General features: G+C 41.6%; 1 protein-coding gene across 1 annotated transcript in view; it reads left to right on the forward strand.

The window, feature by feature from the left end:
• Nucleotides 1–12,993, forward strand: part of GALNT8 (polypeptide N-acetylgalactosaminyltransferase 8) — a 24,282-nt gene extending 11,289 nt beyond the window's left edge. Inside the window, exons 5-11 of the mRNA XM_009324363.1 lie at nucleotides 687–884; nucleotides 4,395–4,509; nucleotides 7,425–7,610; nucleotides 9,224–9,361; nucleotides 10,198–10,293; nucleotides 10,877–11,044; nucleotides 12,814–12,993. Coding sequence (XP_009322638.1) covers nucleotides 687–884; nucleotides 4,395–4,509; nucleotides 7,425–7,610; nucleotides 9,224–9,361; nucleotides 10,198–10,293; nucleotides 10,877–11,044; nucleotides 12,814–12,993 — 1,081 coding nt within the window. The remainder of the gene's footprint in view (nucleotides 1–686; nucleotides 885–4,394; nucleotides 4,510–7,424; nucleotides 7,611–9,223; nucleotides 9,362–10,197; nucleotides 10,294–10,876; nucleotides 11,045–12,813) is intronic.
• The last annotated feature ends 3,570 nt before the right edge of the window (nucleotides 12,994–16,563 follow it).

A 16,563-nucleotide genomic window follows, 5' to 3' on the forward strand; every position in this document is an offset into this window, starting at 1 on the left:
CCTTTAAGACTTCCTTCTTGAAGATCGTCCAGCCTTCCTGGACCCCTTTGCCCTTCAGGACTGTCTCCCAAGGGACTCTCTCAACCAGCATCCTGAACAGGCCAAAGTCTGCCCTCCAGAAGTCCATGGTTGCGGTTTCGCTGCCCCCCCTCCTTACTTCACCAAGAAGTAAGGCATCATCCTTGCCTATCTTCTCTGAGCCTTCTTCCATCATAGGGGTTCGTTGATTGGTCACACCCTTTCCCTCATACAGCAGCCATGCCATCAAGGCACAGAGGAAAGACAGTGAATGATCAACCTCAGGGCTTACAGCACCCCTCAGGGCCTCCTTCCTTTCCTTTTCCCTTCTTGTCACTTCATGCAGATAGTGAAGACTCTCTAGAGCCTGTAGGAAGCAGACCTAGGTAGCAATAAACCCAGCAAGTTAAGCATGGAACTTACAATTAGTTTGATTAGTGACAGTCAAAATGCAGAAGCAGCCTAGTGGAAGGGAGAATTGTGCCATGGCATTAGCAATTTGTGTTACTAGCACTCCAAGACTGGCATATAACTTTTTGTAGAGGCCAAAGTTAATGATTTACATAAAGTAGCTAACCCAGTTTTAGAAACAGGTGGTAAAGTTTAGTACTGTTCATTAGATTTACACTTTTTCAAGCTGAATAGACTCTGTTTGTTGATTTTGGTAGGGCTGAACCTATTTTGTCTCGACTAAAAGAAGATCGCACTGTTATAATATCACCGGTATTTGACAATATTAATTTTGATGACTTGGAGCTTCTTCAGTATTCAGTGGCTGCAGATGGATTTGACTGGGCACTCTGGTGCCTTTATGAACCTTTACCAGCTGAATGGTATGCTCTGAAAGATGAAACAGCTCCAGTCCAGTAAGTATGAATAGCATTTGAGAGTGAACCAAGATACATGATACCAACATAGAGCTAGCAGAGGGAAGAAGATGTTTCATAGGTGGTGGGAGAGATATCTACGAAGCACATTATATCTAGATAGTTGGTTTGGAAGTGTGGGCTCTTTAGCAGCCCTGAAAATCTCAGTACGCCAGTTGCAGGGTTGTATTACAGAATCTGCCCTGTGCTGATCCTGCTGTCAGATTTTCAGGCGATCCCCGAGTCATTGATTTTTCTGTCTTGTGTTCCTTAGCTAGGAGTGTGGTAGCAATATTTATTGACTGTACAACGTGAATTGTGGCCCCTCTCCATGCTTGCCCAACAATATGGAGTGAATCTCACAATTTTGCTGGACAATCGCATGTCTGAGCTGTGAGGACTCACATGGATTCAAGTTGTGCAGTTCTTTCTTCGGAGATGTTGGAGTGACATATGATTACAGTAATCTCGAGCAGCCTTTTTCAACCCTTATCAATCACTTGTGTTTCACACAAAAGCGAGAAAAAGACATGAACACAATACACACAAATGTTATACCTAAAGTGACCCCTTACTGCTAGACTTAGGATCCAATATATTTGCTTCTGTTCCTGATGCCTTCTTTAACTGCTCAGATTAGTTTATGTATTCAACACAAGATGGTTGCTGGTACTATGATACCAGCAGCCATCTCATGCTGAATATATAAACCCATTTGTTTCCTTGTTCTACAAGTATGTCAGATGTTGTTGCCTGTCCCTTAGCAATATATAACTATCTATCAAACAAAAAAAAACTAACAAGAGATAAGATACAGTAATCAGATTTTTCTAGTCCTATCTGATTTTATTGGGTTTACATGGCAAGGTTTTGGTAGTGGGGGAGGCTGCAGGGATGGCTTCTGTGAGAAGAGGTGAGGGGCTGCCCCCATGTTGGACGCAGCCAGTTCCAGCTGGCTCCAAAATGGACATGGTGCTGGCTAAAGCTGAGCCAATCAGCAACGCTGGTGGGTGCCTCTGCAATAATCTCTTTAAGATAGGGTAAAAAATGCTGCGCAGCAGCTGTGAGTGAGAGGAATGAGGAAGAAATCTAAGAGAAACAGCCCTACAGACACTGAGGTCAGTGAAGAAGGAGGTGGAGGAGGTGCTCCAGGCACCGGAGCAGAGATTCCCCTGCAGCCCATGGAGAAGACCATGGTGAAGCAGGTTGCCCCCCTGCAGTGTGTGGAGGACCATGCTGGCCAGATATCCACACAGCAGCCTGTGGAGGACCACGCTGGAGCAGATATCCACGTGGCAGCCCATGGAAGACCATGCTGGAGCAGATATCCACATGACAGCCCAGGGAGGACCTCACACCAGAGGAGGTGGATATGCCCTGAAGGAAGATACAACCTGTGGAGAGCCCACGCTGGAGCAGGCTCCTGGCAGGAGCCGTAGCTCGTGGAGAAATGCTCAGGCAGGAGCATGTTTTCTGGCAAGAACTGCAGCCTGTGTGGGACCCACGCTTGAGCAGTCTTCTTCTGAAGAACTGTACCCCGTGGAAAAGGACCCATTCTGGAGCAGTTCTTGAAGAACTGTAGCCCATGGGAAGAACCCATGTTGGAGCAGATCATGAAGGACTGTATCCCATGGGAGGACCCCACGCTGGAGCAGGGGAAAAGTGTGAGGAAGAAAGAGTGGCAGAGATGAAGTGTTATGAACTGACTAGAACCCCCATTTTCCATCCCCGTGCCCTGCTCAGGGTAGAGGGAGGAGGTAGAAGAGTCAGGAGCGAAGTTGAACCTGGAAAGAAGGGGGGGGGATGGAGGGAAGGTGGTTTAGTTTTGGTTTTGTCTCTCTCACTATCCTCCTTTATTTTAAATTGGCAATAAATTAAATTAGTTTTCCCCAAGTTGAGTCTATTTTGCTGGTGATGGTAACTGGTGAATGACCTCCCTGTCCTTATCTCGACGCATGAGCTTTTTCATCTTCCTCTGTGTTGCTCAGAAGGGGGAATGAGAGAGCAGCTTCATGGGCACCTGGTGGCAGCCAGCCAAGGTTAATCCACTATAGTTATTTATATAAAGGGCTTTAAAATTTACTATGTAGACCTTGAGGAGGAAAGGCACCATGAAAATATTTGAAAATAATGTTCTGTGTTTGTCAGATGAGATGGCAGATTTCTTCATTCATATACTACTACAGCTGGTAGCCAAGCTTTGGAGATAAGGCTGCACAGATACCTAGGTAAGGAACTATGGGTGAAACTGGCATCTGTATGTATTAAAAACATTATACAGTGAGCATTAACAGTTCAAGCAGGAGAATGGAATGAAAGCAAGCCAAATGTAGCTTAAAGAATATTTCAGGGGGGGTGTCCACAATTCTTAGACCAGAGAAAATAGAAGCGGGTTTGATTGTAGAGAATGGGGATATCAAAAGAGCACCTGTTGTCGTTTAACCCCAGCCAGCAACTAAGCACCACACAGCTGCTCGCTCACTCCCCCCCGGTGGAAAGGGGGAGAGAATAGGAAGGGTAAAAGTGAGAAAACTCATGGGCTGAGATAAAGACAGTTTAATAGGTAAAGCAGAAGCCATGCACGCAAGCAAAGCAAAACAAGGAATTCATTCACTGCTTCCCATCGGCAGGCAGGTGTTCAGCCATCCCCAGGAAAGCAGGGCTCCATCACGTGTAACGGTTATTTGGGAAGACAAACGCCATCACTCCGAATGTCCCCCCCTTCCTTCTTCTTCCCCCAGCTTTATGTGCTGAGCATGATGTCATATGGCATGGAATATCCCTTTGGTCAATTTGGGTCAGCTCTCCTGGCTGTGTCCCCTCCCAGCTTCTTGTGCACCCCCAGCCTACTTGCTGGTGGGGTGGGGTGAGAAGCAGAAAAGGCCTTGACTCTGTGACGCAAACATCCCTGTGTTATCAACACTGTTTTCGGCACAAATCAAAAAAATAGCCCCATACGAGCTACTATGAAGAAAATTAACTCTACCCCAGCCAAAACCAGCACAGCACCAAATCCTCTTTCAGTCCCCTTTCCCCCGCCTCTAGGATGGATTCATCTACAGTGGAATTGGTCCTGCCAGGCAATCATCTCATCTCTCTTTCAAAACCTCAACTGAGAGTGATTCCACAGTCCCCCTTGGCAACAGGCTTTAGTGTTTAAGTTTCCTTAATGTTAGGTAATATTTCATAATGTCCAACCTAATTCTTCCTTGCTGCAGTTTAATCTGATTTCTTTCTTCTGGTTTTAAATCTGTGAAAATTGTTGTTACATCTCCTCTCAAAATAGATCTAATTCTTTAAAAAATACTAGAACATACTTTTTAGACCATTGATCAAGTTTATTTGCTGTATTCTGGATTCTTTAATGTTGATCCACATGTTGTTCTGAATTAAATCTGTTACTCTCTCTTGAATATAACTGGAAGTTCAAGAGGTGATTGATGGCTAATTGACTTGACTTTATTTCCATCGTTGTTGCTTCTTTCTAATTTTGCTTGGTTGGTTCTCCAGGAGCCCATCTATAATGGGGATTCTTGCTGCAGATAGGAAATTTCTGGGTGAGATTGGTGTACTGGACAGTGGAATGCACATATATGGAGGAGAAAATGTGGAACTTGGCCTGAGGGTAAGCCTATTTTTTCATATTTTTCTGAAAGACAGTGAAAATTAGTATGTGATTTTTTTGAAAGCACTCAGGCCACTGGTTGTTGTCCAAAACATGGGTTAATATTTCAGAACAATTCTGTTTTATTTGGGGTACCAAAGGGAAGTGATAGATTTCAAAAAGTGTTTAAGGCTTATCAGCAGGCTTTTGTTGATATTTCTTAAGGATTTTGACTCCTGACACAAAATCCTAGTTCAGTGAGGAAATACTGAATCTCGCAAGATGTGGTTCTCTGCACAAATTTAAGGTATACGTCTCTTGGCTTGGCAGAAGAATAAGATAAGATCAAGTTAAATGAAGTTATGTATTAGGAAAAAAAAACCCAAAACAAAACCAGAAACAGGGCTGTCTGCCCTAGAAAGTAATGTCTTCTTCAACTTTGGATGTCAAAGAATCAAGAATGGAGGCTTTTTTTTTTGCCAGAATAGTTTTATCTGGAGTGTCCTCAGTTATTAGGGAACATGTGAAAGCACTAAAAATTCTATTGATGAGTATTTTTTAAAAGTAATGGTAGTTGGAGATATTCGAGAAGACCTGAGAAGAAAAAAAATGAACACAGTGCTTATCTCTATAAAGAAGAGAAAGGATGGTAGGACATGAGAATTATAAACCTGTTAGCAAGACTTAAATGTCTAGGAAAAAAGGGTTTGATTATTCTCTTTCTCTGTAAATATGAAAACTAGGGGACTTTGAAAGAAGTTAGTAACACGTTTCAAAATAAACATGAGGAGGAGGTACTGCATTCTTCCAGTAGCAGACCAGACCAAGAGACCAGGAGCAGAGCTCCTTCCAAAGAGTACTGTGGGTCTTAAAAACTTGCAGCCATTCATGGGGAGACTGAACAGTTATGGAAGAAAACCTACTCAGAGTTAATAAACAAAAGTGAATCATGGGAATATGCAGAAAGTCCCCTGACCTGAAAATAATTGGGGGCTGTGAGAGGTAACATATGTACTTGTGTTGTTCTTAATCTTCCCCAGGAATAAGTTTGCAGTCACTGCGGGATACAGAATATTAGGCTAGATGGACTGTTGGTCCAGCATGGGCATTTTCTCATGTTCTTACAACTTTTTCTTTTTTGTTCTGGTATCTATTAGTAACCACATAAAAGATAATACAGACAATATACATTTGCCTGAACAAATCATGTCAAACAGGTCTAGTTTTTTTTTTTTCTATAACAGGGTAGCATGCTTTGTGCAAAGAAGAAAAACAGCAGTAGTTAGGAGAAACATGAGGAAGGAGAAACAGCTACAGAGGTGCAGGTTGGGGAACATCCAGCTAGAAAAGAACTGGGAGTAACAGACTTTGTATAGATCAACATGGCCATGCATCTGGATGGGAAAGGATGGCATTGATGATCCTTCTCTTCTACTGCTAAGTTCTTTTCTGGAGTTGTGTTTTGAGTTCTGGGACCGTACATGAGGAAAGATGTGGAGCAATTGAAGACTCTGAAGGAAAGGAAAGAGAACAAAGAGAGTTCCTGCAATGTGTGACATTATAGCAGAGATAGGCCTAAATGAGTTTTTTTGATTTGTAGGAGAGACCATCAAGAGGAAATATAGCAACAGTCTTCCAAACATGCTAAATCCTATGTTAAACAAAGCCCCTGTGTGTGAGGCACCACACTGAGTCATGTGGATGTACTAACTTGGGTTGATACTATATTGGAGGTGTCAACTCATTTCTCCATTACTCGTGGTGGACATGGCCAAAGACCCCATGCTTCAGATTCTGTCTGTGAGATTGAAATGTCACATGTCATCACCTCACGTCATATGAGGCAGGTTGTGTATTAATTTCAGTGAATTAATATTTCAGTTCTGTTGCTTGAAAATACATTTACACTTTATTCTTTATTGCCCTGCACCATTCACAGTGGAGGCAATGTATGCCTGTAGTCATTTACACAAATGCTGGAGGTGAAAACAATGGAGAATCAGTTCAGTTAAGACACAAAGCTGGTCTGAAAACCGACTGTAAAAATAGTATTAAAGATCTCTGTTTATTTGCACGCTGAGAGTTTCTTGTGTCAAATATGCTTGGTTAGCAAGCAAGCAGTCTCTTACGTTTTTCCTTAGCCAGCTGCCAGCCCTGGAAAATTTAATGTGAAGATGTGAAGGAAGTCTATAGCACACAGTGGAGCATTGTGTGGTGATACCTAAACTAGCACAATAAATCTGCATTGTGCAGTGCCAGCTTGAGTTCCGTTCTGCATAGCTGCTTGCCTTTTGAAAAGCTTCCACACTTATATTGGTTTACGTGTAGTCAGGATGGGTGTGTTTGTCCTGGACCTTCGGTACTTTTGAAGCATTGGTTGTGGCCTGCTTAGGTATCTCTCTGAATTCCATGTAGATATTTTCCAGGAATCCACTGGATTTTTTTTTTTTCTCTTGAATTCTCCCTAGTGTGTAGGATTTTGCAGGACCAGTTTTGCTCTTGGCATGTCCTGGGCAATGTCACTGCTTCTGAATGATTCAGGCCCATAACCACCACAGTATTTAGCCGTCCAGCTCCTAGGGAGATCAGTTGGAGGTATGTACCAGTTTGTCTTAGAGCATCTATGCCAATTGATCTGAGTGCCTTGTCACAGGAAACTGGTGAGTAGTTTTGTTAATGGTGATGGCAAAGAAAAAGAAGAAAGAACATGCCTTTACTCTCCTGAATCTGTGATAGGGCTACACACAGTAGAAATGAAAGGTATTGAAAAATTCCTTTCATTCACTCAAGCCAGGAAATAGAGCTTTGAATGTTGAGGGCCTGCCAGTTCATCTGGTGAAGGAGTGGGGGGGAGCAGAAATGGGAGCACTTTAACAAAAAGTGCAGAGTTTGAATAAATAGGCAACTTCACCTCAAATTCTTTCTTCTTGACCTAGGCCTGGCAGTGTGGAGGTAAAGTAGAAGTGCTGCCCTGTTCAAGAATTGCTCATTTGGAAAGAGCTCACAAGCCTTACTTGCCAGACTTGAGCATCATGGTGAAACGCAACGCCTTGCGGGTAGCTGAAGTGTGGATGGATGAATACAAGTACATGGTCTACTTTGCATGGAATCTTCCAATTGAGGTGGCAGTGTTTCTCAGTGTTTCAAATTGGAATCCAAAGTCTAAAAGTGGTCAAATAAGAGCATGTGGTCACACAAAAAGAGGCATAGTGTGGTTATAAGAATCACTGAAAATATTTTTTTTTGAAAAAAAATTATTAATATTGATATGTTAATAATTATTGATATGGATGGCATCCAAGAGCCATGATCATAGACATGTTTCTCTTAGGCTTAGACCAAGAGCTGATGCCTAGCTTAAAGAACATAAAATGAAATTGTTTAACATGTATTTTAACTTTTTTAGGGAAAGTAGGGCATATTTTACCTGGAATATTCATAGTTTTGCATGAAAGAGTATGTGTCTAGTGATCTGGGTGTCCCTGAGTATCTTTTAAATGAGCAAAATTGAACTTTAAATAGAGAATTCAATTACTCTTCATCACATACCCAACAACTTTTTTTAAGTGAGCTCTCCTCTCTGTAGCCCAAAGTTCTGCTTTTGTTTTCCTGGAAGAAAAAGGGGAAAGACTTATAGCACCCTTGGAAGGATGAAAAATGGTAATACCAGGAAATTAAGAACTCTGATAATAATAATAATCTGTCCTTTAAATTACAGGGTTTTTTTTCCTTTTGATTAACTTCAGGACTTCTAAATATGGTTTTAACTTTTCTCCAGCACAAACTGTTGAAGATACTGGAAGTGTCAAGACCAGGTCTTTTGAGTATTGATAATTTCAGTTAATAAAAAAAAACCTGTATGAGTTTTCCCAGCCTGCACTTCAGTGGATTTATGAATCTTTAACAAAGAAAGAATAGCCTCCCACCTCCTTGTGTTTTCTTGAATAGATATTAAGGAAACAAATTAAAATATATAGTGATATAACATGAATTAAAACTTCAGAAGAATCCACTTTCCTTCCCCATTAATTAACTTTTACTGTATATATTTGGAACTTTTCATCTGAAAATGCTACTCATCAAAAGCTAATCCATTGGTAGGAATGCAAGTATCAGTTTTAGCACTGAACAGAACTTGCATAAAACTTCTTCACCTTTAATGACCCCTTTTCTCTGGGATATACAAGTCTATTTGAAATTCCTAACCTAACTTATTCAGGTCACAGACTGCATTTTACAGAACTGCTTAAAGAGAGGGTGTAAGCTCCTGTTGGACTGATTTCTGTCAAACTTTCCTGCTGGAGCCGTTCCACTTTGCATAAGAAGTTACATAGTCTTGGAAACAATAGTTTGAATCTTGATTGCTCCCGTATGAGATGAGTGTCACAGTCAACAGATTATTGATCAAGCTAAGGTTGTTAACAAGTTCTCTCCTATTTTTCACTTTGAGCTAGATTTTGTTTGTCAGTATGAAAACTACTTCCTAGCCATATCTAACTTTGATATTCTTTATATTTATGAAGTCATAACATAAAGTTAGTTTTTCAGTAATTTATTGGTGCCTCTAGGCAAACATGTTCTGAAATTCTGAAGTTTAAAAAATACAGAGGGGGTTTTTTTAATGAACTTTTAAAGGTATTTTTTATGTTATGAATAGACAATATGGAGAAATAAGTCTGTATTTTCCCTAGTTTCTCAGACCACCTTAATGTTCTGAAATATGTTGTTCTTGCAGAATCCTGGAATAGACTTTGGAGATGTTTCTTCCAGAAAAGAGCTAAGGAAAAAACTGAACTGTAAAGGCTTTGACTGGTACATAAAAAACATTTACCCCAATTTAATAGTTCTTCCCAACATTGTTGGCTATGGAACAGTAAGTATTGAGTCTGTTTATTTGAAATATGGAACAACTAATTAGCTCTACTGTTATGAAGGACTGTTGTGAACACTGTTTTGCTGATTATGATATGTTTTCCTAGAAACTTTAAAAAGACTTTTACATGTCTTTCTAGACACTGAAGCTTTCTAAAGGCTTTTTCATACTAGTCATCAATCTAGAATTTCTAAACTGTGGTTATTGTGTATGTACTGATGGCAGCACAACAGTAGTTTGGGAAAGTGCTTAACAAGCATTTTTTTACTGCATGCAAAACTCATCTATTGACCAACAAGAATGGATCAATGTCTTCTTGTAAGGGCCTGAATTTTTCAATGGAATATATGGATTTTTTCTGCAGAGATTAGCAGGATAATTTGGAAAGCATGCAGACATGAATCAAGATAGCATGTAATACATTGGAAGTCAGGCCACTGTTTGCGAAAGAGAAAACTAATCATCCAGGCTGCAGTGGCTTCTTAATATAGGTAGGCATTTTCTAGACCCAAGCTTGCATAGCTTGCTGGAACTGGGCAGTGATACTCACCTGTTTGGAGTTGACTGGTGACTTCTTACATGGTGCTACATGGCACGATGTTGATGAGTCTTTGAAGGACCTTAGATTTGCTTTTGATTTTTGCTGTGATGAATCATTTGTACAAAGGTAATCTGAGATTTCTTTTCTAAACCCATTTTGTATCTTCCACTTCAGGATTCGATGCAGAGCTCTGAGTAAACTAGCCTTGCTCTCAGGACAGTTTCTAAAATTAGCGGCGAGGAGTTGAAAACAGGATTGCTGCTCCTCACAGTAAATTTCCTGTTTTATTCTGCAGATGAAAAACACATTGAAAGAAGACTTCTGTATTGATCAAGGCCCTGTCCCTGGAAACACACCAATTATGTATCCCTGTCATGCATACTCACCACAGGTAACGCAAGCAACTGATCAGATCTTCACATATGAGCTGTTGCTAACTGTTCCTTTCAAGCCTCCACAGGGCCATGAAATAGGCGCTTCAAAACTATTATCTCTGTGCTATCTAACGGGGAATATTAACCTTTATTTCATTCAATTCTGCTCCCCAATGCAACTGGCAGCAGAGCAGGTTCCCGTGGAGGTCTAAGTGCATTAAACCAAGGCTTTTGGTTTAGCCTTGCCAAAAAATTGTGAGACCCTAAGTTGATACTGATTGACCTTGTTGATTAATAGATCAGTGGGATGAATGGGAGAGAGGTGGAGCTCTTCCTCATACCTCACTGCCTGTCCTCTCAGTAGGAGGGAAACTAAGGGTTACCATTCAATTGTAAGCATCCTGCTTTTTTTCACTGGAAAGCAGAAAGGTGTTGTATAGGGTTAAATTCATCCTGGTTTAATTACTGAGAGATCAGTGAATGCTGGTGCTATACAGCTGATACCTCTCAGTATCAGTTTTGGAACTGTCTGCTATCATTTGCTGATGAGATTTCCCTGGTATCTTAGTTCACTGACAGTGGTGTCACCTTCCCTTTCAGCACATCTTTTATCACAGCACTGGAGAAATGTATGTAGGAGGTTTACATGCCCGACGGAATACAGTTGATAGATGCCTAACAGACCCTGGGGATGGGGACCTGCCAGTTTTAGAGCAATGTGACACAGCTGTGAATAAAGGCCTGAATTTGCACTGGGATTTTAAGCAGGTAGGTGGATTTCTATATCCCCATATTTCAATAATAATAATTTCCCATTATAATGAATCCTTAGACACTTTCCTTGCAAAGCAGTTTGCTTCTGAATAACGTTGCCTCAATTTCAAGACTTGCAGGTGCCGCTGCAAGAGCTACGGTGAAGCTGATTGAGTCTTCAGGGGTGTGTGATGTTAAACACAAGGAGATGGTCACACAACTGAAGCTGACTGAGTTACCAGAATTTAAGCAGTTCTCACTTGTTGTCTGAACCATAGCCACTTATTTGTCCTCCAACTGTCTGTCAGTCTTGGTGGAATCAGCTGGTTTAAGCCTTTTACTTAACGGTTTAAGTCTTTTAATTTTTAGCTGGGCCAACTAAAAACACTCACTTGCTCAGTTATCACAGTTCAGCTAATGGGCAGGGAATGTGCAAGCCCAGGTGGCTCTGTTGCTTTTGATGGTCTGACTATACATTGTGAACTCTCTGCACTGTCCGCCATCTGTCTTCTCAGCCTCCTCGTGGGACCTGTTGGTCTTAGGGAAAAAGCGGGCTGATGCCTCCTCGTCCTGCTCACTCTCTGGTACCATCTTCTGTACCAGTGTCCGAGCATGAAAATCCTTGTTGGAGATCAGTCTAGGTTCATCCTTTCAGAGCTCAGGTTGCAGCTGCCGATTAGAGCCTTCACGCCATGTTCACTTGTCTCCATTTGTGCAGGATTTATGACAGCCGATGCTGACATGCTTAAGATCCCAAGTGATACTTTCATATTCTGTATTCAGTGCCTCTGAATACAGAATACGATAATACTAGCTTAGTCAGGTATTCTAAGACAGATACTGCCCCTCTGTTGGGGCAGCATAAACAGGCAGCAGCGATAATGATGGAGGGAGAGGTAAGCCGTGCAGCTTCTCCCCTCTCAGGCAGTTCAAACCTTACTAGCTTTATGTAATCAATAATTAATTAATTTTGCGTGTACTGTGTGGGCTTGCTTACTGTATCCCTCAGTGAAAAAGTAAGCAGGAGACAAATCTTGTGAGAGAGTGGTAGAGAACAGAGGAGTTGAATTGGTGAAAGACAAAGGTTTCAGTGATGTGCCAAATAATACAGACCTACGTGGTCTGCAGAAATTCTGCTAACATGGTATTTCTTTTATCTTTAGTCTGGTCTGTAACTACAAAACCTAGAAGAAGCTGCAGGTGTATTTCTGGAAGATTTAGACCCACCTTAAAAGTAAACCTTCAGATCCTTGTGTGCATTGAGCATTATCATAGCGAAACAACTGGCTGTCTGATGGAGTTGTTTAAGATCCTGTTTGTTCTGGAGCAATTTCCAGTGTGTTGAGTTGACTTAGTCAGAGCCCACCCCATTCACAATAGTTGGTACTGAAATATTGACTTAAAGATAAGACATCAATATTCTCTCATCTGTCATTAGCGCTCTTCTTTCAAACCAGGATGCGGTATTAAAATTTACTAAAATGATTTTTTGAACTGTAAAAAAACCCCTGAACACCCCACAAAAAAGAAACACCACTCCCCCTCTCCCCCAACTCCAACAAAACGGACACAAAATAAACCTCTAAATATATTTTAATATGCCTTGGAGAGTTCCATAAGCTGTCATGCGTCATTAGCCTGAGGAAAACACAACATTTTTCTTTCAGGTCTGTGACCTACTAGTGTTTCTCAGACACATTTGTAGAGGCCAAAAGAATTGCTTCCTGACTGAGCACTAAATTTATAAGCCCTCAGCTTCTCTCGTATTTCCTTTCCTTTTGTAGGGATCAGCTGTAACCAACAGGAGCACTAAAAGATGCCTCGAAATCACAGCAGAAAATCCAGTTTCATACAGACTTGTAATGCGGACCTGCACAGGACAAAGGTGGAATATCCAACACACGGTTAAGGACTGGGGAAAGACAAAAGACCTGGAACAGAAGACACAGTACTCAAAGCATTGACTAGAGGACATTTTTCCTTGAAAATTGCTATGTTCATAACACAGCAGTGGAAGCAATGATTTCAAGAGTTTGTTTACATGGGATTTTATGATGTATTAGTTATCGCAGGAGCTATGAGCTATTCCCACAAAGGTGCAAGTTCATCTCATCGCATTCTTGGGGCATCACCCCCCTGAGTTTCCTCAGTTAGGAGGGGGATTGTCTTTGCTCTCTTTTGTTACCACCGGAGAGAAGCAGTTACATCTAAGAGTGTTTCAACGCACCTGAGTTCCTTATGTTGTCCTTTAGAAGTGCCTATCTGCTCATTAATGAAAGACCTATGTAAGGTCTCTAATTTTCTAACTTTGGCATTTTGGTTAGATATGAAAATTCAGAAGAAACGGAACTGGGTCTGACTTTCTCTTGTACACAGAGTTTATCTCAGGCTGAATTGGACCATTTTTCTTGTCTTATGTCATATAGATAATGCAAAACTTCTTGTCAAGATGTGCTTATGCTAGTGGGTGAAATGAAATACACCCTTGTTCTTCTGTCCCTATAAATTACCTAGACATAATTCAGTTTCTCAGTGAAGTTTATTAGATTCAGCAGTGTGCCACACTAAGGCTGTTTTATGTTTACCTACGTGACATTGGTTTGTGCCAGCCAGCTGACAGCATGGATAAGGTCCCCTTGGAAAAAAGGGGATTCAGCTCAGTGGTTTTCACAGACTAATACAAGGCCAATGCAATAGCACGTCTGTCGGAGAAACTGAGTAAAATATGGCATGAGTTGCTAATGGGAGGCAACTCCCCGGTAGAATCATGGAATCATAGAATCATTAAGGTTGGAAGAGACCTCCAAGATCATCGAGTCCAACCGTCAACCCAACACCACCATGCCCACTAAACCATGTCCCTAAGCGCCTCATCTACACGTCTTTTAAATTCTTCCAGGGATGGTGACTCACCCCCTTCCCGTTCTCTTCCTTTGCTAGTCTATTTTATTTTTTTAAATCTTTTTGAAATTAACTTCTTTAAAAACCAAAACCATAAGACTCGTACCGTCAAATGACCTTACCTTGCGTACTCAGCTCACATTCTGTGTATCGTATCCAGCTATCTCTGTCGGTTTCTAAACTGAAACTTCAGCAGTACCAAATAGTTTCAGATGCTAACAATATCTAGCAATTTGCATTTCTGATAGGCTACTTTACACAGGAAATTTTGCAAGTGAGGTGAAGGTATGAAATGAGAGCGAACGTGCTGAAAGGCAAAGCTGAGCCACTGCTGAACAACAAACATCTTCCCCTGTGGGTCACAGTAACTGCCCACTGACGGCAGGATCCCACGTTACAAAATAACATGAGAATTTTCACTGAATGAAGTAGCTTCCACAGGGAGCATTTATTTTTATGTTATTACCCAAGATCTGAGGTACGCTCTCAGATACCTTCTTGCAAACACAAGTTCACATACCTACACTAAACACCCAAGAATTATCCTGACCATAGCATGGTTCCCTCCGATGCAGTGTAACATGCTAAAGCACACGCGCTTTGCCAGCGTACCAGGCTCTGAACGCTGCGCTGATTTCCATAGGATCAGTGTCTCCCAGCTTGTGATTCTGCACATCCCTGTGATGTTATTTTCATAGGCTCTGACGATTAACTGGTATTAACACAGTCAATTTACAGGCCAACAATAAAACACTAATTGTGGTAGCTCCTTCCTCGAAGGACACTTCTATTCGGATGATTTTGCAAGTAAAGCCTCCCATGCATGGGGCCTCGTGCTGCACTGTTATACTTCAAGCATTGGTTTTTGGTTTGGTTTTTTGGGTTTTGGGCAGGGGGGGAGGGTTGGACACAGGCTCTTCTTATCCTGTTCAACTCTCAGACTCTCAAGTTGATATCTAGGTCTCCCAGAATTCTCTACAGTAGAATCATAGAATCATTAAAGGTTGGAAGAGACCTCCAAGATCATCGAGTCCAACTGTCAACCCAACAACACCATGCCCACTAAACCATGTCCCTAAGCGCCTCATCTACCCGTCTTTTAAATACTTCCAGGGATGGTGACTCAACCACTTCCCTGGGCAGCCTGTTCCAATGTTTAACTACTCTTTCAGTAAAGAAATTTTTCCTTACATCCAATCTAAACCTCCCCTGGCGCAACTTGAGGCCATTTCCTCTCGTCCTTTCGCCAGTTACTTGGGAGAAGAGACCGACACCCACCTTGCTACAACCTCCTTTTAGGTAGTTGTAGAGAGCAATGAGGTCTCCCCTCAGCCTCCTTTTCTCCAGGCTAAACAACCCCAGCTCCCTCAGCCGCTCCTCATAAGACTTGTTCTCCAGACCCCTCACCAGCCTCGTTGCCCTTCTCTGGACACGTTCCAACATCTCAACATCCTTCTTGTAGTGAGGGGCCCAAAATTGAACACAGTGTTCGAGGTGCGGCCTCACCAGTGCCGAGTACAGGGGCACGATCACTTCCCTACTCCTGCTGGCCACACTAGTTCTGATACAGGCCAGGATGCCATTGGCCTTCTTGGCCGCCTGGGCACACTGCCGGCTCATGTTCAGCCGGCTGTCAACCAGCACCCCCAGGTCCTTTTCTGACAGGCAGCTTTCCAGCCACTCTTCCCCAAGCCTGTAACGCTGCATGGGGTAGACACGATATGAGTTCTTGTAGAAATAGGGTTAGGTGGAACTGGCTGTCCTACTTCTTAGAGTAATCACTCCCAAGACTTATGCTTATTTGTTAAAGGGGACTCCTATAAAATAAACTCATTGACACTATATAGAGTTTCAGCCCGAGGTCATTTTGTCATCAAAAGGGTGCCAAGCATTTTATCTGAATATAAAGTGTATTCAGGGTTCGCTTGAATATTTGTTTGAATATAATCCAATATGATTTGGTTTTTTCCTTTCTAATTTCTCTGTAAACTTGATGTGAACAATCTGGCCCTGATAATCAGGATTGGAATTGGACAAGCTCTTCTTATAGGAGAGTCTTTGGTCCTTAGGGTCTGTATTTTTCTGTTCTGAAAACCGATTCTTAAAAATGCCACATTTAAGCCAGATTGATTTTAAACTACTAAAATCAACTTTTATTCCCATGTCCTGGGTCAAAGCCAAAAACACCAAAGAAAGAGGAATATGTGCTCTGGTGGTTTTCTGCATCTTCAACAATGTGTCTTACCAAAGTCAAAACATTAGTATTTTGGCAAGCACAATGAAGACAGTGGGAATTTTGCCAGTACAACTAGAATTATAATCTGGCCTACTGGTGATGATGAATAAAAAGTGCTCACGTAATCATTTTTCCATCTTAATATGCCACTTCAATGCAATCAAAATGTAGTGGACATCTGGACAATTTTGTTTTGAACTTAGAGTTTGGGAAAACATCAAAATGTTCCAGAAAGTCTAGAGTTTCTGGTTCTTAATGTATGGCCTCTGGTTATACACAGGAGTCAACACTGAAACAAAATGCTTCAAATATTTTGATTTATCTCAAGTATAAGTTGTTTTAATTTCCTGAAGTCTCTCCACAAATGTTGCTTTTTGGCTAATTTTGTGATGAGGAA

Source organism: Pygoscelis adeliae, unplaced genomic scaffold, assembly GCF_000699105.1.
Source record: "Pygoscelis adeliae isolate BGI_AS28 unplaced genomic scaffold, ASM69910v1 Scaffold65, whole genome shotgun sequence".
In the NCBI taxonomy this organism is placed as follows: Eukaryota; Metazoa; Chordata; class Aves; order Sphenisciformes; family Spheniscidae; genus Pygoscelis; species Pygoscelis adeliae.